Source organism: Salarias fasciatus, chromosome 23 (genome assembly GCF_902148845.1).
Source record: "Salarias fasciatus chromosome 23, fSalaFa1.1, whole genome shotgun sequence".
In the NCBI taxonomy this organism is placed as follows: Eukaryota; Metazoa; Chordata; class Actinopteri; order Blenniiformes; family Blenniidae; genus Salarias; species Salarias fasciatus.
The window spans coordinates 6,604,689-6,626,782 of NC_043766.1; the positions used below are offsets into that span (position 1 = coordinate 6,604,689).

At 40.7% G+C, this 22,094-nt stretch overlaps 2 protein-coding genes across 2 annotated transcripts in view; both read right to left on the reverse strand.

Annotated features, from left to right (window-relative positions):
- LOC115381448 (ephrin type-B receptor 1-like) overlaps positions 1 to 2,032 on the reverse strand; it is a 102,966-nt gene extending 100,934 nt beyond the window's left edge. Inside the window, exon 1 of the mRNA XM_030082823.1 lies at positions 1,939 to 2,032. Coding sequence (XP_029938683.1) covers positions 1,939 to 2,032 — 94 coding nt within the window. The remainder of the gene's footprint in view (positions 1 to 1,938) is intronic.
- Positions 2,033 to 9,446: 7,414 nt separating this feature from the next.
- Positions 9,447 to 22,094, reverse strand: part of LOC115381447 (glypican-1-like) — a 49,458-nt gene continuing 36,810 nt past the window's right edge. Inside the window, exons 3-11 of the mRNA XM_030082822.1 lie at positions 21,635 to 21,793; positions 18,949 to 19,166; positions 17,293 to 17,466; positions 16,244 to 16,409; positions 15,207 to 15,337; positions 14,824 to 14,961; positions 14,045 to 14,175; positions 11,032 to 11,207; positions 9,447 to 10,831 (exon numbers count right to left, since the gene is read on the reverse strand). Coding sequence (XP_029938682.1) covers positions 10,647 to 10,831; positions 11,032 to 11,207; positions 14,045 to 14,175; positions 14,824 to 14,961; positions 15,207 to 15,337; positions 16,244 to 16,409; positions 17,293 to 17,466; positions 18,949 to 19,166; positions 21,635 to 21,793 — 1,478 coding nt within the window. The 3' untranslated portion in view covers positions 9,447 to 10,646. The remainder of the gene's footprint in view (positions 10,832 to 11,031; positions 11,208 to 14,044; positions 14,176 to 14,823; positions 14,962 to 15,206; positions 15,338 to 16,243; positions 16,410 to 17,292; positions 17,467 to 18,948; positions 19,167 to 21,634; positions 21,794 to 22,094) is intronic.

The window sequence follows — 22,094 nt, forward strand, 5'->3', positions numbered from 1 at the left end:
TTAGGACGTAGCAGGAGGGACAGAAAGAGGAGGCAAAAGGAATGCGAGGAGTGACGTGTTTACTTGATTGAGGACTGGCAAAACATGCATTAAAATATGAAGAGGAAGAAAAGGTGCTCTCTATAAACGTCAGCAGGAGAAGGCAGCGGACGAGCGAGATGAAAGGAAGTAAGAGGAGTGGCAGGAGTTAGAAGTTCGGCGAAACATGAAGTGATGCATGAGGAGAAACAGCAGGGGGGACGCACCTGGAGGACGGCAAAAGGAGGAAACATTGAGAAAACTCACTGTGTCTGAATAAACATGAACATTTTGAAATGCTAAAGAAGGAGCAGAGGAGGAGCTGCTCAATATCAGATGATTGAAGAGAACAAGGAGAAGTCCTTTGAAACACCATCGCATGTTGCCACATGATTTAAGATGATTATCTCGGGCCAAACAATCTAATAACCACATAAAATGCATACCTGATTAATTCCTTTGAATTAAAACTGTAGCCTTCACAGTGCTGTAAATCTTTGATTTTGACTAGGTAACAAAACACCCTTTCATCAAGAATTTTATTCTCGGGTCATTTGCTCCAGACAAGGCAGCCAGCAAGCAAGACGATGAGGCTGGTGTCAAATCACTTGAAGCCAAATGCACAACGTCCAGATGACACAAAGAATCACTACATGGTATATTGTTGTGCTCCTTTTTTTTAACTCTGAGTGATAAAAAAGACATTTCAGTGTAGCTGTAAAATACAAAAGAAAACTTTAGGACTGTGAAACGCTCGGAAAGAGACAGTGGAATTTTTTTGAAGGGAGCAACAACAATAGGGGATGTACGTGATGATTGGGGAGCAGCAGTGAGCAGCAGTGGGGGGTCAGACTTGAAGTGCTACAGCAGGACAAAAAAGAAAACCAAAAAGAGGCAAAAAAAAAAAAAAAAGACAACGAAGCTTGGGGAGAAACAAAAAGCAGTGCTAGTAAGGGCAAAACCAAATAGGAGCCATACTTGCAGGAAAGGAGTAAGAAAAGGGGGAAGATGAGGGGTGGATAAGCAGCAACGCTCAAATATGATTCCAGGAAAGAAGCGGTGGTCACATCTCATGATGAACGAGAGGTAAAATGAGAGGTGGCAGGTGATGCTTGGGGAGAAACAGCAACAATAATGTGCTGCCTGACGAGGAGCAGAAACTGCAGCAGTTTGTGTGCAGAGGAGCAGCAGGAGCTTGGGGGACGTGAGGCTTTGAGACGAGGAGTGGGAGATCACCTTTGGAGAGGTACAACGGAACAGGCAGAAGGGGATGTTTGGAGAGGATCAGAGGTGGGAGGGATGCTGCTTTTCTAGGGGGAAACAGCTGGAGGAGCAAGAGGTGATGTTGGGCAGGAGTGGCAGGAGAAGCAGCGAGGGAGGTGGCACCAGCGACAGGGAGTCACTGAGCACCTGTGAGCTGTAATTATGATTCACTTTGCTGCTCCAGGTGAGCGGCAGCCTGTGAGATAATAGAGCTATGACAGTGCACTCAGGAGGGAGGAAGGCGGTAATGTTTGACACTAAACACAGCACATCATTACAGAGTACACTCATATCAAAAGACATAATGTAATCTAAAATTATGAATGCAACCCTTTTTGGGGTTTTTTTGTTTCCAAAACAAAACAACAACATTTCAGAGGTGCACACAAAGCCCTCACCTTCTGGAGTTTCCTGCCTTGATATTTTCCTCTGCTTAAAAGCATCTCCAACACTGCTAAAGCCTCCATGAAAACTTAGCAGCATCTTATTATCAAGTACTTTCTTTGCAAATCCAAATCAAGCTTGCCGTAAAGTTAAACTGCAAGTTTTCTAGAGGGGAAATCAGTGATCAGAAGCACCACATTACATTTTTTTCTGCACAAGCAGTGCATAAATTAACTGCGAGCCCTGCATCAGATGAACCCTCCGCACACCTACCTTCCACTGCGCACACCGAAGTAATCACACAGACGAGCAGCGCAGCCCGAGTGGTCGGCATGGCCAGAATGGCACCCCGCCCGTCCTTCCCCATTATCATCCGGCTGACAGAGAACAAAATGTGAGCCCCACAGAAACACGCCGTACTCCTCTGATCGGCTGTCACATCTCAGTCCTCTGAGCGCACGGAGCCGGCTGGGAGTGGGGGTACTGAGGGGGATAAACCGCTGCTCCAACCTCCACCTCCCCCTCCTCCTCGCTCACACCTCACCCTCCAATCAGGAGGGAGGAAGGCGCCTCGTAAACCAATCACCCGTTCCTTTCCACCTGACCCAAGCTCAATGCCCAATGGTCAGGTTCCCCCGCCCCGGCGCGCCGCCGCCTGTTCGGCAGGACAGCGACACCCAGTGGCCAACACGCAGCACAGCGACCCAGCAGGCCCAGAATTATAAGAGGCAGGAGACTCTCTCATGATCCCAGGAGGAAATTCCTGTTTCTCCACGCAGAATAGAATATCAACATAAGATAATCAGTATGAAGAGTTAAAAAAAAAAGGTTAATTAATTCCTTTTCCAATGCGAGGTCAGTGGTTCTCAACCTTTTTTCAGTGATGTACCCCATCACTATTTTTTAAATTCAAGTACCCTCTAATCACAGAAAAACATTATTGGTTGAAAAAAGAGATAAAGAGATAAAATACAGTAGGCTACTATTTCATTAGTTTATGATTGATAGCAGTGCAAAAGTTTGCTCATTTGTTGTGGTATTTCTTCAACTATTTGGAAAAAAAATATAAAACTTAAACAAATTTTCACTATAAATAAAGATTTCTATAGATAGAAGTAATCATCAACTTACAATTCCCTCCTTTATGATTATAACAGAGAACCATCTGGCTTCATGAACTGGAACGTGCCAGGAGGGAGGGGTCAAACCATCATGGTACGGGGTCAAACTCTGGGTTTACGGTAATGAAATGGAAGAACTGACTTGATATGAAATTCAGCTGATGAACTTACATTCATATTTTATTGAAGAATAATTTAATAAATATCTTTTATGAAAGAGTTTTGAATAGTTACTCATTTTCAAAGTTTTTTTTTAAATCTGCCTTAATTTTTTTAACGCCTGATCCCAACCCTGCCTTCCCAGCCTCCAGGCGACCTCTGCCCTTTAGGACATCATGGAGAGGGGCGTATCCTCCACTCTGAGGCCATCTCGAGTCCATCTCCCCCACCACTAGTCATTGACCTTTCTGATGAGTCTGTAGAGCCTGCTGGTGTTGATGACCACCCTCAGCCTTGCTGTCCCAGCATGCAATAGCACAAAACTGCTGTTCCCACACTTTTCAGTGTGTTCCGTCTGAGAAGCTTTTGATCTCTCCACCATCATGACTGACCTGAACATACAGCTGCAGAGGCTTATCTTACCAGGTATGAACTTATCACTTATATGCTTCTTCGAAATCTAAACTTACTTTATTTTCACTACTAGAAGGAGCTCATGTACGTCTGGCGGTTTGGGCACCATAGTTTGAAAACACAGTTTGAGGTATGAGGGATATCACTCGGCAGCGCATGACTTAATAAAGCAAAACAAATGTTATAATGAAGGCCAGGAGATGTGCAAGTTAATTAAAAAAAACATCTCTATTAGAATTTCTGGTTACTCCTTCAAAAGTGAATGAGAAGGTTAACACAGTTTTAGAGGCACTGTTGTAAAACATTGTAAAACTGTTGCATATTCTAAAACTAACAAATATTCTAACAATCTCAAACATCTTAAAAATTTTAAAAATTCTGAAATTGTTAAACTATTGCACATTTTAAGACTGCCACACACTTTAAAACTGATGCACATTTTACAACTGCCAAATATTCTAAAATTCTGAAACATTAAAAAAAATCACTTAATAATTTACTATTTACATGGAAATATGATTATACTACAAAATTGACTGAGGTTTCAGCACTGTTAGGGTGAGTAATGATTCCTTTATTACGTTCAGGTGAAGTTTCATCAGCTGCAAGCAAACTATTTCAATCAGAGTTGATTTATGGTTATCAAAACTGATCGTTTTCACCTGCATATCCCTTTTCTTAATTTTGTCACACAAAACAGAGCATAATAACTTGTCTTCAAAGAAAATGGGTAGTGTGCAAGTAAATAAAGGAATCTGTTCCAAAGCAGCTGAAATAAACTAAGATTATCAGCATATATATGTTGTCAAAAGATTCTAATGATGAGGACACATTGATTAAAGGTGTGTGTAAGTTAACTATTTTAAAATAGATAATTGTTTGTTAGAAAAGAGAAACTGATTTTGTTACAGTCAAGCAGGCTGAATGGCATCAGTTTGAAACAAAATGTGCTGCTGATAACTAAGACTTATAAAATGAGATGACTAACCGTTCCATACAGCAGTTCTTCCCTTAAACAGGTTATTGTTAAGTTTTTTTACTAGATAGTTGAAATGATCTTTTTAATGTATTATTTGCTATAATAAGCATAATGAAAGAAGAAAAACTGAGTATCATATCATGAATAAATAATAAATCAGTGATGTCTCCCAGGAAGCAAACTCTTTTGTCTTTGTAAAAAGTCATACTTTTAATTAAACTTTAATTAATTCAATGTCTCAAGGCTGAAAGTAACCCCAGTAATGCAAAAAACTCAAAAACATCTGCGAGTGTTGATAAGAGCTCATTTTGATCCACACTTTAAGTAGAGAAGTGCAAGACAAGCTTGTTTTACTTTTCAAGTGTCAATAAAATATTGATGCTTCAGTTGAACAACCGCAGCATTTGGCCTTTTTGTTCCAGACCAATCAGCATTTTTTTTTTCCTTTCTCAAATCTATAACCTTCAACATGACTTTTACATTGAGTGTATTTTTTTACTTTCCATTTTCTACTTTGGTTTCATGTATTTATTGATCCCTTGTCTGGAAGTTAATTGTACGTTTCACACAGATGAAGACAGCTTTAACAGTTTGACACAATCAACCAAAACAATGAGTTACATGTGAAAGAACAGCACATTTCTACTTAAAAAAAAAAAAAAAAATCCTTACGAAGAGAAACTGCAAGGAGCTGTCTAGCAAACAGACCTGACCTTCACAAGATCCCCATCACTCCTTGTCTCATTTCAAATAATATATGTATGAGCACTCCTGCCTGAGGCCAGAGCTGTGAATGAGAATCTGCTCATCCCAAAACACACGACCCAGCTGATCTTGAAAATCCAAATTATATGGGAGGTATTCAAGATGGCAAAAGATTTTAGTGAAGAAATTTAATAAAATAAGTCCATCAGTCACTGATCTGCCTCTAGCGATTCACCTCTTATCCTGTATCTGAGACAAACTGATGCGGCAGCTCTTTTAAGATCACGTTCAAAGTTGGTACTTTCCAATGAAGCTAAGTTTGACTTTTCAAGCCTTTTAGGTAAAATTAAGAAACGAATCAGCCGTGTGGTCATCAAGTCGTTCTTCACAGGGCGGCGGGCTAAGTTAATGAGATGCCTTAAAACACTTTGTGAGCAGAACAGAACATTTAACATTCACAATTCACTTTATACATTTTCTTCAAGACAGTGTGAATGGATGTGTTCCACAGTCCCATCTTAGCATCTCAAACACACTTGTATCTCTCGGTGGAAATATGCCAACTCGAGGCTCAAAACAGAAACGTCACATCCTCGGTTATATGATAATGTTTGAATCATCAACATTCAATGTTTAACAACTATATGATCTGAGAAATTTGCATCCATCCATCCATTTTTCAAGCTTGCCTCACCCATCTTAAGGCCATGGTCAGAGTTCAGTATCAATAATTATCCTTACATACATTACATAAAGTTTATTTTCTAAAAGCAGTTGAAAATATGCTTTATGAAACTAATAAATGGGATAGTAAAAATCCAGTAAAATAAGAAATGTGACATTTTGAGTAAAAGAGAGACTAGACATTAAATGCTCAGAGAAGATTTTTCTTTTCCCCGTCGATCTCAATGACACAAAAGATGAAAGACCAACAAATCGTAATAGATAGTTTCTGTTTTCACGTCGTATACCTTGTTGTACCAGCACTGTGGAAGGATCCATATGTTTATATGTTTGTCCCAGTTTGGGATCACCTGCTGTTAATAAATTCTTTGAGACAGCCGTTCTAGAGAGCGACTGCAGCAGCCATGAGTAAAAAGGGATTAAACCAAAAGTGCTGCCCATAACAGCCTAAATGCTTTAATGACAACTGGACGGCAGGGTGAAAACTGAAAACTTCGTTGTGCATTATCGACAAAAAAATAAAACTTTTCAGACTCTGGTGGCCTCAGATCAATTTACTCTTTAAGTGCGTGTCCTGTCTCTCATCACTTTTATTCTGTGCTTTTACACAGTTTCTTACTTCAGTGTCATTACTGTATTTTTCAGGCCAGACGGTCCATTTGCAGTCTCTCGAAATGTCTTTTTTTTTTTTTTTTGCTGTCAAGAGCTTTTATGACACTACACGACAAGAACAGTCACCTTTATTCAGTAGCCACAGAATCATGAAAGACCTGTGTATGTGTAAGTGTGTGTGAGCGAGAGGCAGACAAAGACGGGGGGGGGGGGGATGCTTTTTATCTTAAAACTGGCAATTGGAGGCATTTAAAATTTCCGTCTGGCCAGAGGTGGAGGCCTGAAAATCGAATACAGGGCTGCTGGCTGTCACACAACCAGACACAATAACGTTTAAGCTGTCTCCAGAGTTAAGGTTATTCCTTTAAAATTGTGTGTCTGCACTTGTGGAGCTTTTTGTTACAAATGTAACTCCATCACGAATGACTGAAAGAGGTGAGTCAACTCTGATCATGGTGCTGTGCAGCCACACAGTGCAGCCACCCATAAATCTTCATATCAAGACCAAACAAAAGAACAGCAAACAGTGGCGGCACAGTTTTCACACATCTCAGCATTATCGTATTTGACAGTGTTCCAAAAAAGTCGGGCCAATGTGTGAAATGAAAAGAGCATGTGATGATCCATGCAATCCATGTGGTGGAGGACCTTAAGAGCTGAGGAAAGGAACATTACATTAACACGCTGGACATGAGATGTATTAGATGCTAATCAGAGTCAATACAAGAAGTAACACTGCACACAGTTTAGTACCTGGGATGCCACACTAATTGTGAGGCAATAGATATGTTGACTGAGTACATATTACATGATGAGTTTAACTGAAAATGACTGGGGAAGATAAATAAGGGGGACTCGTGATCATCACATCCTCCACCACCAGAAACAAGCACCTGTTCACTGGGGAACTCAAACTGCAAAGTAGGAAGACTTAAGTGGACATAACCCAAAACATTCCCTAAGCTAAAAGTAATATAAAATAGACTGAAAAAAATATAAATACTGTGCTGTGGTTGGGTAAATCAGTCAACACTCCAACATCTCTGTGTCCTGCACAGTAAAGCAAGCAGCCTGTCTTTGTGCCATTTTAAATCATATTTTTGGATTGTGTATTACTATGCAGTTCATCTTCATTGGTTGATGCTGTGCCAACCTTTTTGAGATGTGCTGCTTCTATCACATTCAAAACGAGCGATTACTTTTAGTGAATTGATCAAATGTCTTCAGCCTTTGATTTGTTGTGTGAAATATGTCCTGTTCTATTCACATTGTTCACAGTGTTTGAACTTTGGGGAGAATCGGAATTTTATCTCTGCTTCTGAATTCAACACTCAGAAAAAGTCATACAGGAAAAAGAGGTTGGAGAGATGTTTGCATCAGATTCATTACGTCATTGTTATATAAGATAAGAAATTTAAAGTGCACTCCAGAAGGGTTGAATGTTTTTCAAAACAAAAGCTTGTAGTGAACTTTGTGAGCCTTTGTTGGCCTGTCTCCATTTCGTTCTGTTGTATCAGATTTAAAAACATCAGCATCAGGAAAATAAATCATTTATTAACTCAGAATCCCTGACTGGCTCAGAATTGTCGTCAGACCCATTTTCCCTCAGCAGGGCCAGATGACACTTGTCAGCGCCGGTTAGGAAGAGCTATATATTTATTTATAGCTGTAGTGCTTCTAGCAAGTCAGAGCTTTTAATAGCAAGAGATCTACATCACCCTCAAATTGACGTTGTTGACTTGAGTGGGAGGATGTCTGGGAGCAGGCGTGGCACCTGGTTCACCAGGCAGCCAGTCACAGACGCTGTGAGGAGAACAACTGGAGCCTGGTCATGTATTATTGACTTCATCTGGCTTGCATATGCAGATCAAAAGATGTAGCAGAAGCGTTCATGCTGAGATCAACAGAAAAGGCTTAAAATAGACTATTATGAAAGCAGATTCTCAACATTATCTGAGTGAGAGTGCAGCCACTTACCTTGGAGCGAAAACTGGAATCGGGACACCAGCCACTCTTGGATGTGTTAAGAGATATTAAAATCCATTTGAGACAACCTCTAAAGCCCCCACATAACACTTCCTGCTTTAATTTAACACATGCAAATACAGAAGTGTGAGAACAAGTGTTTGGATTTTTCAGTGTGCTGGTCAGTAAACCATCCATCTACAAGTAAAGGTTCCTGAGGATTCCCTCGGCTGAGGCAGGTTCAGTATAACCAACTAACCTGAGAGGAATGCATTAAAATGTTTAGAAACAAAGACACAGAAAGAAAATGCAAACTCCACATAAATAGCTCAGCAGGTTCAAACAAGTAACTTTCTTGTGGTGAGGTGCTACAAACAGCTAACCTATGCTTCACCATAAGTTAAAGTTGTTAGGAACATGGGCCTGTTCTGGCTGAACTCTGATGGTAACTCCAGGTCTACATTAGAGAAGGCTGTCTTTTCCCAGCTTATAATTTATTTAAGTCATGACATGTCTGACATTTAACCAAGGATTCTACCACTTCTCTCGAGACAAAAGCCTGTGTGGCGAATACCTGCAGATCCTTCATGAGTCCAAACGTTGGCGTACTCATTCTCACCTGGATCCATGGTGTCCATATTTATTGGCAAGGCCCAGAAATAAGATACTCATCTCTCACCAGTGTATTCTATTTCGCTCACTTCCACAGTATATCTGGCTTAATTCAGCTAATGCAGTGGAAGGTGGCCCAGCAATACAGACAAAATATAGTAAAACAGGCTTGTTTTGTTTTGTTGTGATTTAACGTTGACGTTTGTTCTTTTGTTTGATCATCGGGTTTTTTTGTGCTCCAACTTTCACTTTGGATAAAGCCTTTACTTACTGGAGACTGGAACAACATGCAAACCCTTCACAGACAAAGCCAGAACACACTGCAGACAACTGTATGATATGTTGACCATTTTATCTTGTTTCTTTTTTCCTTTTAATGTTTCTTTATCACCAATAATCAAATCAAACTGTCCATGGCAAAATTCCACTGCTACAATCAAACAGAGTTTAATGGAAGAAATGTGTGACTGAATACACTGAGGAACAAAAAAAAAAAGGACAGCCCAATAACACGACTCCATGGTGCGGAAAAGTGTAACACACGAGTCGTTGGTGTGAATCAGGAGTCCCACATGAGCATTATAGTGCAGGCTTCACAAAAGGCATGCTGAGTAAAAAAAAACAAAAAAAAATCACATCAGCAGATATTCTGTATGTACAAAAAAATGGTCTTCTTCCCTTTTAAGGTTAAAAACTGGTGTGAGGGTTTTCATGAGTGCTGAATATACTGTAATGAGTAATAGTGTGATGAGCTTTGGTTTGACCTACTGCATCTCAGCTCGTGTGTTTTCTGTGGTTACTGTAGCCAGATGTGAAAGAATAATGCACTTTTTTTTTTACATTTCCTTGTAAACCAAGCAAACTGTGCATGTGCTTGTTTTTTAGGAGTTTTGATGAGGTTGAATACTTCTTTACGAAAGTGTGACATGATTTAAAAAAAAAAGGTTGATTCCTTTTTCTTTTGGATCGGTTGGATTTACAGTAAACGTGAGGTAAACGTTTGCAATCACTACATCCCATACATCTCAGGAGTGTGACAATTTAACTGTAACATCTCGAACAAATCCTACTTGAAGTATTATCTGTTTATGCCAACACACAGCGAGACATCTGGACGACTACATCACAGGTTATGGGGGAACTTCATTGCCAATAGAGTATTACACTGTACATTCATGGCTCAATATGTTGCCAGTCCTTAAGCTAATGTACACAAACATTTACAGCGTACACAAAGTTCATTAAGGTACACAACCTCGACTCAAGATAGAAAATAAAATGAAAGACTTGTTCAACGCACCACATGTTAGGGCAACAAACTTTTTTTTCTTTTTCCTGGGAGATTTCCATCGTGTTTGTCGGACACCGTAGCTAAAATGGCATTATCTTCATCATCAGAGCTTCCTCAGTCTTCACTTCCATCGCTGTCTTCTTCATCTTTTGTTGTATCCAATGATCCATTGAAGCCAGTTCAACAAACTATATCACACTCAATCTAAGACATATGCAAACTGAGCAAAATTAAGAGTTTAGTCAGTTTTTTGTTCCACTTAATGAAACAAAATGTCCATTCGTTCCCCTAAAATGTCTCCTTTTCGGTTTTTGTTTTCTTTTTTTTTTTGGCAAAGTGGCATTCCATTCCCCCCCTCCACCCCATCCCCATGTTTGTCCTTCCCACAGTTGAGTCCTGCTCTGGACTCCAGAGTCTGACTCTAGGCAGCGGCGGTCCATCATCGCTGAAGCAGCAAGGCGGTCATCGGGAGCACGAGGAGCAGGAGGCCACTCAGGCCTGTCTGCGGCGCGGCTGCCCCTCTGACCCGGTTGTTGTCTGGCGGGTAGGCGTACAATCCCGGCCTGCCTCTGGGACACTGACCGCCTAAGCACATCCCACTTCCTGAGCCACTTATATCATCACCTTGAAGGCAATCAGAGAGATAAAAAAAAAAATGCTTTTAATGACAAGAAGGGAGGTTTGTTACATCCACTGACTTATGGTTTCTTCACAAGAGAAATCTCTCCACAATTAGTGCATGTGATTTAATATTTCAGCCTCTGTAAGCATAATAAAATACTGTCCCTCAATAATTCAACGAAAAAGTTTGGTAAACGACCTACTTGCATCCTGAAAGTCCACGTCGTTGCCATCCAGTGCATTTTTCAGCCTGTTGCTCATGATTTTCAGCTGCATGATCTGCTGCCGGATCGTCATGTCTGGCTTCGTGATGTCGAGCTCCACTTCAGGGTTGTTGATCTGATAGGCCAGACCATCACCCATCACTTCTGGAAGGTACCTGATCGAGAAATGTGAAGAACCAAAGTCAATGTCCAAAACTGCAGTCGATCAGGCCGATAGTGTGTAACACTGAATCAATATAACCAAGATAAAAATCATTTTCTACTTTTCTTCTAAATTAATTAACATTTTCTTTTATGATTAAGTGTAGAATTTATGCCCACAATGAATTTGCATAGCAGCAAAATTCAAGCAAACAACTGAACAAGAAAGCCTTGGTGAGTTAACTCCACTCTAACGATCAATTATGACAAATTCATCCTGCAAGATAGTGAAATTTCAGGTTGTTGTCTTTGCTTTGATGTGTTATTTTGCAAAGCTGGAGATGCCTCAGCCTTGAGAAATGTTTCTAGATGTAGTTAATTACTCACTTGGCAGTAAGCTGGTACTTCAGCTCTGTAAAAAGTGAAATGTATGAGGAGAGATGAGAGCAGACGAGTGTTTGGAAGTGTGGAGCTGCTGTGTAAACATTCATGCACCTGAAAACAAACATGTTTTCACTCAGTGCCTTACATCTGCAACGCTGCACCCACAGCTCTTCATTCACTGCATCACTTTATAATTGCAGCAAAAATACAGGTAATAGAAAACAAAACAAACCATCCCCACATTTGTAGATGTGCAATGGGGAAAAACTATAACTCAAAATGTAGGATTGATTCAATATTCTAATAATGAAGATTGAAAAGATGACACAAAAGGAAAAAGAAGAGCAAGGTCTTCAGGTCACACTCGTCATGCAGCCACAACACCGGCTGACTGATCATTATTACTGGATGACGTCGAAATACAAAAACTTTTCCAGCTCCCCTGGGGGTTCATGACAGAAGCTGGTTGAGACTGAAGTATGGTTAAGATCAAATCTCTCTGATGGTCTGGGACTGGCATGAGGTCCCCACAGAAATACTGGATGAAATAATGGGAGAAAGAGATGTGTGGGATTTTACACTTTCTATGACTCTCTGTGAAACCAAATGGAAATGATGATAGATGGAAAGATTGAGAAATTACCATTAAACAAGACCTTTGTCTCAATTTAACTTCAACAATGTTCATATTTTGAGGAGGCCCAATATATATTTTTGTACCAGAAACACGAAATTCACTTTTAAGTAGAGTGCAGTAATGATGATGACATGAAAAATTGAACTTTTTTTGTCCCATATGAACTTCTTCCTCCATCGCACTTCATCACACTGAGAAATGTCTTAAGAAGTCCACTAGAGGACGCCATACAGCTTCAAATGCTTCATCACCAGCAGACAGAATATCATGTTTTCCTTCATGTATTTATCAATATTTCACGGCCTTTACACACAATGCACACATACACATATTTATTTTATGCCTTTTGGATAGCATATTGTTATATATCTCAGGGAAAATCTCATTGCATGGCTATAATACGGAGAAGTAGTTGTGCTTGTGTGTACAAGGGGAATGTGTCTGCATTAACGTACAATCAGAGTGATCTCTAATCCATTCACAAACAGATTAAAAACTGCAGAGGGGTGTGTGCCTCCGTGGCGGAGCACACGTGGGGTTTTATCGCTGTGTCAGGAGGGAATATCAGTTCTCTTTGTGGTTTGTTATAAAGATAAATGGCTTATTGCCTCACAAGTGGAACAAATGACTCTCAACACGAAGAGTATAGGGCTGTAGCGGAGCCAGAGTGGGGGCAAGGGGGCGGTCGCCCCAGGGCCCATAAGGTCATAGGGCCCCGTTTCATGTGATGTGTTCACATTTAATCGGAAATAAATTATTATAATAAAATGTGCAGTGTGTGCGAGAAGGTATACGCACATGATTGTGGGCTCCAATTTGCCAATTCTTACATTACGACTGTCCATGAATGCATCAGAGCTGTAAGCCAGCGCTGATTGGCTGTGCGGCATTAACCAGTTTTTTTTTTTTTTTCTTTTGCACTTGATCTGAACTCTTTGGAGGGAAGTTAAACAGTATGCTAAACACTATGCTAGCCGCTAGCTGTACTACCCAAAACCTAACATCGGAGCCACTGGTGAGTCAGTGAAACCTTCAAAAATATTATCTTTATCAGAATGCTGTGGTCTTAAACACCTGGTTGTTTGAATGTGCCTTGTGTTGCTCTCAACTATAAGAGACCGCCGAGTCTATTTTTTTTTCTAATATACGTGAATTCCAAAAGATACAGATAGCTGTGTCTATATCTATCTGAATAGATTGTGTAATTTTAGACCAGCTGTGTTCATTTTATATTTAAGCTGTATCAAAGATGGTACAGATTTAGCCCGTGAGTTTTTATCTGAATTTTCAGCACCATGGACAGCGAACGCTCTGAGCGACACCTGTCAGGCTGCAGTTGTGTGCATATGTGTATTTGTTCTTCAGAACAAGTTTGTGAACTGGTTTGTGACTTTATTCTGCTTTCTGAGGCATATAGGTTTGCTTGACTCAATAAAAGTGAGCATTAGTGTGTTGTTTGATGGTAGCATGAGGTTTGAATGGTAAAATTACTATCATAAGAGCCCGTCGAGAATGCTCCGCCCCCTCTGTACTGAGACCCACGCTCCGTCTCTGGTATAGGGGCCTGCATCACAACAGGTTCATCAGACCTGAAGCACTGCACCTCATTTTCTTTGTGTTGCCTTGTATTTAAAGGCTTCATTTATTTAGGCCGTGATTATATATTAGTTAATGTTCCGGCTTCAGTTTGAGAGGTGAAACTGAAAGGTCTAAATCAGTAACACAGAAAACATTGAGAAATGTATTTAGAAACAAGAAACAAGTGAAAAAAAAAAGCTCAGTTCATGTTTTTTTTCTGTTTTTGTTTGTTTTGTTTTGTTTTTAACTCACCTTGCCTTGGTCATACCGTTCCAGCATTTATCTTGACTGTTGCTTCCTGCTGACAGTTTGCTGCAAAGAGCCACAGGGAGCTGCACCCAGTACTGACGCATCTCCCTCAGCTTACTGGAGAGATCAGATACCTGCAAACACACACACAAACACACACACACTCTTCTTGATATATGTCTCACATGAAAAAAATATCTCTTTTTTGGGCCTTTCTATCTTTATATGTAACAAACTGTACACATGCAGATGCAACTCAGGATATGATGTTTCTTTAAATAAAAACGAGAAAGCGCTGCATGTGTCGCTATCAAAAAAGCAGATTAACAGGTTATATCAATAGGTGTAAAAAGTAGAGTAAAAAAAATAGATCACATTGGCATAGATATTCTTTTCTACTCACACTGTTTTAACATTTGAGGTGAATAATCTGCTTTCATTTAAAAAAAAAAAAAAAAAAAAAAGGGCATATATGTGGTTGCAGCAGCCTTGAATTTTGAGCACCAAAATCTAAAGAATAAACATATTATGTAGGGAGAGTTGCTGTGCAGCCTGGAAGGCCTTGGCCAGCTGAATCAGCTGACGACTTCTCCATGTCTGTCAGTTTCTCACTCTTTATTGGCTGGACTGATTTAAAGATGGTAAGAGGGTCAAATATGCAAAATAAAATCAATTTAGTTTGGAGAAATTATACAAATTAACACTGAAGACATAGATAAAGAGACTAGAAATACCTGTTTCATAAGCTTTACATGCTGTTATCACAGGAGCTGTATACACACCTGCATTTCCAGTCTGAGTCCAGCAGTCGGGGAAGGTTTGTACTCTGACGCAGTCAGAGAGCCACTTTTCCTCCGAGGCTCATGTGGTGCAGGACTTCCTGTTCCAGGTTCACCTGGAGTCCCACATGTCTGATACACCTGAAAGCCAACACACTGCCTGAATAACTGCTCTTGTAACAAATGCCTTTTCGGAGTTTGGGTCAATGAAGTCCATCCATCCATCCATCCATCCATCCATCCATCCATTTGTACTATAGTCATCAATCCAATTCTATTGGATATTCTGAACAGGAAATCAATAACATTCACAGCACTATTCGGCCCTGCTAGGGTATCAAACCAAACCAAGAGGAAGAACAATGAGGCCAAAACGAAGGGATTACCTTCGCTGAGAATGTGTCCATGTTTTCCTGCAGGTAGCGCACAGCCTCGTAGATTCGGGCCGGGATGGAGGAGAGAACCACGTCAAGACTGGGCTCTGTGCTGAAACTTGACGCCACCTGGATCATCGTATCTGAGCAGCGGATTGAGAACAGACTCAGACTTCACCAGAGCATCGACTGCGTGCTGTGTGGTCACACATGTTGACGTCAAATTCTCCATAATCCATTAAAGAAACTGTAGTCAACACACTGACTGTCAGGCTGTCTAAGGACAAATGAGGATTACAACCTCAGTAGTAAATGATGTGTTATAAAGTATTTTCACTCGAGACAGTAATGCACTAGTAGCTGATCACTGTAATCAGTGACACAGTCACAGTCACTGAAGTTTCAGTCCATCATTATTTCTGTAGAACATAAAAATAGCTGTGTGGCAATCTATTTTTCCAGCTCTCTGATCCAACTATTTTTCTTTTTTTTTCCAGTGTTCTCATTGCTTTTGCTCTTGCTGCTGCCTGAAACCTTATGGAATATAATGCACTTTGATTTGTATTGCTGCTGAAATGTGCTATGCTGCCTGTCGTAAAGAGAAGCTCTATCGTTAAAGCAGGAGTTTATCCTTGAGCCTTAAATTAACTCAAACATTAAGACAACAGAATAACTGGAAGTAAATTGCCAAAACATTGACACCAGGTCTGTAAATATAGTGAAGCATTAGCAACATTGCAAAAACATTAGTTTCTGTATAGAAGCATCTGTCATCCGTCCGCATTCTTGGGAGATTAATCCAGCTGTTGCCTTTTTCCTCTGTAATTAACACATTGAAATTGAAGCAAGATATAATAGGTAACGTTACACTTTTCAAGGTAACTACAATTTTTGAAAAAAGCAAGAAGTAGCTTTCGGCACGATACACAGAGCTGTGTGTGAGTTAATAAGCAACAAGCTCTTGTGTTAATTTCTTCAATAAATTCTCAGAGATTCAAGTACCCACACAACAACATGCATGACCCTACATAATTTTCACTGAGTCTCACCGATGAGGTTCTGCCACTCGGAGTCCAGGTCCGCCTGGTTTGCCAAGCAGCCCTTCATGACATTGGAGCAGTAGTTGGAGCAGGGTTTGACCGAGGCGAGGCCTCGGCAGTGGGGGCAGTACACCAGCTTCATGAGGGCCTTCATACATTCAGGACTCAGAGAAACCTGTGGAAGATGGAAAAGGACATTCAAGTTCTTATGAGGACAGTATACAGAAAAGTCATCCTGTCCATTATCCTGGGACAGTAGCTCAGCTTTAGCTCAGTGAGTAACTTTTACTCAGGACCAGAGAGAAGTGACAGTAGAGGGCAGCATTGCAGCAGAACAGGTTGAATAATCCTGACTGTGAGAGTGTTTCTGCTTCACAGCCAGTCTGGCTTATGAATGCAAAGTGATGGGTTTTAACACTTTCATTCACAAATCTGACAGAGCGACACTACAAAACAAAGACAGCAAATTAATTCACCATAAATAGTCCCGTCTGCCGAAAGCATACCACAGAGGGTTTATGTGTTTCAATGTTACTTACTGAAAGGTATTAGGTTTATGCATTTTGCAACATGAGCTTTGTCAACACAGATTTGCATTGGGTTGGCAAAAGTTACTACAGCACATATTGAAGCAGTGCTCAAAGTTGGGGACTGAAAAAAAAACTGAAATTTTAAATGTGACATGAAGTTTTTTTTCATTAATTTGGCTTCAAGTACACGTTTCCTTTGACGGGCTCATAAGAAAACCGCAAACTGTCCCAACAGGCAAGTTGCATCTCTAACAGTTTGGGAAAATCAGAAAACAAAACCAAAAGCCGAAGAATTAATCATGCTGTCAGTCAGCTGGAGGGGAGACTTTGTTCTCAGGACAGTTGATTTTTGTTTTCTGACGACCTTTGTGTTTCTCATTTTCAGGGTGGAGACATTTTTTCCGAGAGTTAGGGTGTGACGACCACAGAGCTGTCATATCTGCTTTCCTGGGATGACTGCCCAGCAAGCCTTAGACAAACACACACACATGTACGCAAGCATGCACGTGCACAAACACACACACTCACCTGAGAGACCTTCCTGACCACCTCAGCGCTGACGAGCAGCCCCTGGACAAACGATCTGGCCGTGACAAAAGCCCGGATCACCTTCGCTCTCATGTCCCGAGGGACGTCTCCAAATGGCCGCAGCGTCTCTTGTTGCTTGGCAACACATTCGAGGTAATCTTCTGATAAGCTGACCTGTCAGGCCGAGATGACAAAGTCAGACATGTTGCAGGAGATGGATGTTAGTGAGAGTGCTATCAAAAAAAAACACATGGAACACTTTTTCATCCCACTCACAACAACCAGAGAAGAAGAAGAATCAGTGACACATGTTACACAAATCCTAGCTCGGATAGATAAGCAATTTCGCGTTAGGTCCAAATGTTTGGATGGCGCAATATAAATCTTTATAGAAAATGCCTTAATTTTACATCCCTGTCCATTGTCATTATCTGTTTTCATTTCTAAAATATCTATAAATGTAACCATAAATAAGACATTAATCAGGAAGAAGACTAATGTATGATATAATATGAACTATTTATTTATCTTTAATGTCCAGTCAGATATTACTTAATTTACAGATGAAGTGCGCCAGTAATTCTCACCCAGGGGGCCCCGACCCCCAAAGATTGGATGGTGGGTCACAAAGCTTTCTTGACTTTAGAGGGTTTAATATTTGTTACTCTAATTTGTGAGTCTGCATTCAATTAATTTGTAATATAAAACTACTAAGTTTAAGCATTTGCAATAAGACTGTGAGCAGCAGGAGTAAAATGGTGGGCGGTCAGGATAAAGGGAAAGATGAGAAAACACAAGACTGTACCAAGAGAATTACATAAAATCGCATGTTATAAGTTTCCTTCAATGCTTGTTTGTAATTGTACAGGGTGCGATGAGGGGTCACCAGTGTTTACAATGGTAAAAATGTGAATCCTCCAGAAAAAGATGGAGAACTACTGACGTATAAAATAACTTGTATATACATCAAACAGTAGCATGGGGAGTTGTCGGTATAATTACATGTTTAATTTATATACATTGCATAGATATGTGTGGAGAGGATTTCAACATAGAAAAAAATAAATCGGCTGATGAAATAAAAGCATATAATCAGCAATATCAGTCGTAAGTCTATGTAACCCTTTACCTTCCTGTTGCATTTGCAAAACAAGAATCTACAGACAGAACCAGACAACACAGTACAAAATAATGCATTGGTATTAAAAAGGTATTGGTATTAATCTAATTTTATTAGATGCTCCATTTCTTCATTCAAGCTTACAAACCTTACACTTTATTATTCTATTTTTTTGGTGAATTAAGTTTCATCTGGCATTTTGAATCAGCTTTTCCTTTGGCTTACTCTTATCATATTAATATTTTACTTTGTATACCCCCCCCCCAAATTAATAATTAATCATTTTTCATGCCTAAAAGACTTCTTAAATGATTGTCTCAGTCTTGTCCTGCTATTATGATTGCCTTGTAATTCTTTGTTTACTTGTGTGATCACTGTGTCCATCTTCTGTGAAGACCTTTGAAGTGTACCAACCTCCATGAAAGTGCTATCGGAATAAACTTTATCTGATTAAAACTGACATGTGCACACCTGGAATGTCAAACAATAGCAATCTGAATTTCACATCTGCTTTCTGCCACCTCCTGTTTACTTACGTCTGTGGGGGCCGAGGTCTTGAACGTTCGCTCCAAGAGACGTGACCAGAAGTCTGACAGGTTCTCGTCCAGGTTGAGAGCAGAGCCCCTGTAGTACTGGCGCAGGTCTGCATACAGATCCCCGTACAGCCGAGTGTTCTGGGAGTACAGGGGGCCGAGAGGAGAGAGCGCCTCCTGCAGAGAGCGCTCCGAGCGACTGTGCAGCTCGGTGAAGTAGGCTACAAGCAGCAGTGGGGGGAGTGAAGATTTGACAAGAAAAAAGATGAAGAGAAGATAAGATAAGAACCAAAACAAATGGAACCAAACTGAAGAATCAGAAATCACTTTATGATCACTCGAGATCAATATTTGTAAGCAACTTTAAGGTGACGTACTTATTAATCAATTTTTGCTGCAGTGTATTCAGCTCAGGGTTGCAAGAAGGCAAAGCCATCTGACAACAGGTGAAAGGCAGGTCAGACAGTCAACAGAGACTAAAAACAGGTCTAAAAGAGGTCTTCTTCACCTGACAAGCCTGTCTTGGGATTGTGGCAAGAAGCCGGATTACACGGACAAAAAGCCATGCAGACACCGGGATAACGTGCCAACGGAGCACCAAACAGGCCCCGGTGGCCTCGGATGGCCACAGGGTCTTATGGCTGTGCGGCAGGAGCGCTACTCACGACTACGTCACTAATGGTGACGCAAAGACGACGTTAAGTACAGCTGACAGTTGCCTCTTTATGCATCCTCCAGCAGAGACAGACCAAGATGAAGCATTCATGTGGAGTCACACTTCTGTTTCACAAACTTAAGTCTGTGTCCTCCATCAACATCGAAGAGCTTTTTTTAGCATGTCGAATTCTGCACTACGCTCAAAAGCTGCTCAACCATGTGTTACTACTACCTTTTTTTATTGGTTTGTGAACTTTCTCCACAAATCTGTCACTTTTTTTCTTTTTTATTATTTATCAGCAATTTTTATCTTTTTAGATTGAAAAGGAGGCAAGAATGTGGAATTAATCAAACTCATTGATATTAATTTATTTAAACATAACAATAGCATGATGAAAGTTAGAGAATTAATAATTGCATTCCTCTGTGTAGCATTGAAATAGGTGTTGCTTGTACATGACTTGTGAAACTTGTGAACATTGCACAACTCCTCTGGTTCAATATAAAAACCGATGACTAGGGCTGTTTTCCTTTAAAGCCTTTCCTCCTCTCAGCCTCTGAATCACTACACTGATGCTTTTCAGTGGAAAGGATAAGAAAATATGGGAAACACAGGAAAATAAGAGAGAACAGGCAAACTCTTCAAATGTGCTGCATGTTGTGATTTCTCTGTTAACAACTCACATCTTACTCACATCAAATAGCACTGCTTTAGTAGTATGTAAAATATGGAAAAAAGGAAGGTAAACCGAGTAGAAAATATTCCTTTCAGGGAATTTATATATTCATTAACTCATGCTATGCGTGATTTTGATCGGTTTGACCTTTTCCTGCAGATTTCATCATTACATGAATGGCATATTTACATATATTCATTTTGATGTTTGAAGGCGAAAACACACGCAACAAATGACTTTTGTAATATTTCAACATACAAGTACATCTTATATTACTTAGAAATAGTTGACTACCACTATTTTTTTGTATAGCAGAATGCACCACTCACAGTCTTGATGTTGAATAAGTCCCTGTACTACCCAACTGATTTGCATGTCTAATGATATGTTTAAGAAGTTCTTTTGAAATTGTCTGTGTCGCCAGATGGACACAGAGTGAGAGGGAGGTGAAACAGAAGAAAAAGGGAGTCAGGGAGCTGTCTCTGCAGTATACTGTTCTGGGCTTTTCCCTCCTGCTTCAAAAGCTGTGGACCAGTGCCAACTTGCTCTAAGCACAACCAGATGGACGGCCACATTACTGCTACTGAGGTGGCCTGCTGCCTTCAGACTAATAACAGTCTTCTCTTCCTAGGACTTGTCATCCCACTGCTCATCCTTTGCTTCTATTTATTTATTTCATTTTTTTCTGTACTAATGTCACATTTGTCTGTTTTTCTGTTGTTTGCAGTGGCACTTCTCAATTTTATGTTTTTTCATCCCTCCATCCCTCGCTTTCTCTGATGTGCAGTGATCTGCAGATTTGGCTCCTCAGTGGGTCAACTGCTCATTAGCTGAACCAGCCACTGCCCCGGGGGACACCCCTCTGTTCGTGTGTGTGTGTGTGTGTGTGTGTGTGTGTGTGTGTGTGTGTGTGTGTGTGTGTGTGTGTGTGTGTGTGTGTGTGTGTGTGTGTGTGTGTGTGTGTGTGTGTGTGTGTGTGTGTGTGTCTCGAGATCAGGGGATCGGCTTATCACATTTCATTGTGTCTGGCTGACTCTGCTCTCATTATAGCACCCAGTCAGGGGTCCCCTTGACACACAGGACAGACACACACGTGCACACACGCACGCACGCGTGCACCCCCCCCCCCCCCCACACACACACACACACACACACACATACACACACACACGCTCACCATCTTCGTCTAAGTTGCTGTACTGAGCGTAGAGTGCTGTCAAAGCTTGTACCGAACACACAACATACAAATGTCACACTCCTCTGGGCTTGCCTTTGAAGCTCTGCTATTGAACTTAGCCAGTAATGAGCTTCTTGTATATACACGCAAGCACACACAAACACACTCCCCTACTTACTGTCGAAGCTCCTGTGGAGACCATTGAAGACAGCCTGCAGTGATCTGCCAGCCTCTCTGATCAGTCCCTCGGTCTCTTGAGAGCTCAGACCGGCCAGGTTCTCCTCCATGGTGCTGGTGCAGCAGGTGGGGCCCTGAGGACACATCCTCAGATGTTCACCTGTACAGTGGGGGGAACACAGGGTTGATGATTAATATACAGCTGGGGTACAGAAAGCATTTCTTGGATTATTTTAGTATTCTGACAGCAAGACATAAATCAAACACTTGAAAAAAATAAATCCACTACATGCCAGAGTAGTAGGATTTAATTAGTCCATATAATCACAGATTGGCACATCTCTCTCTATCTCTCTCTCTCTCTCACCCTGTTGATGTTCTGCGTATGACCTGAGTCATGGATCAGGTTTTAGCTTGCACTGAGGTTAACAGGCAGGACAGCAGCTGAAATTCCCACCTCA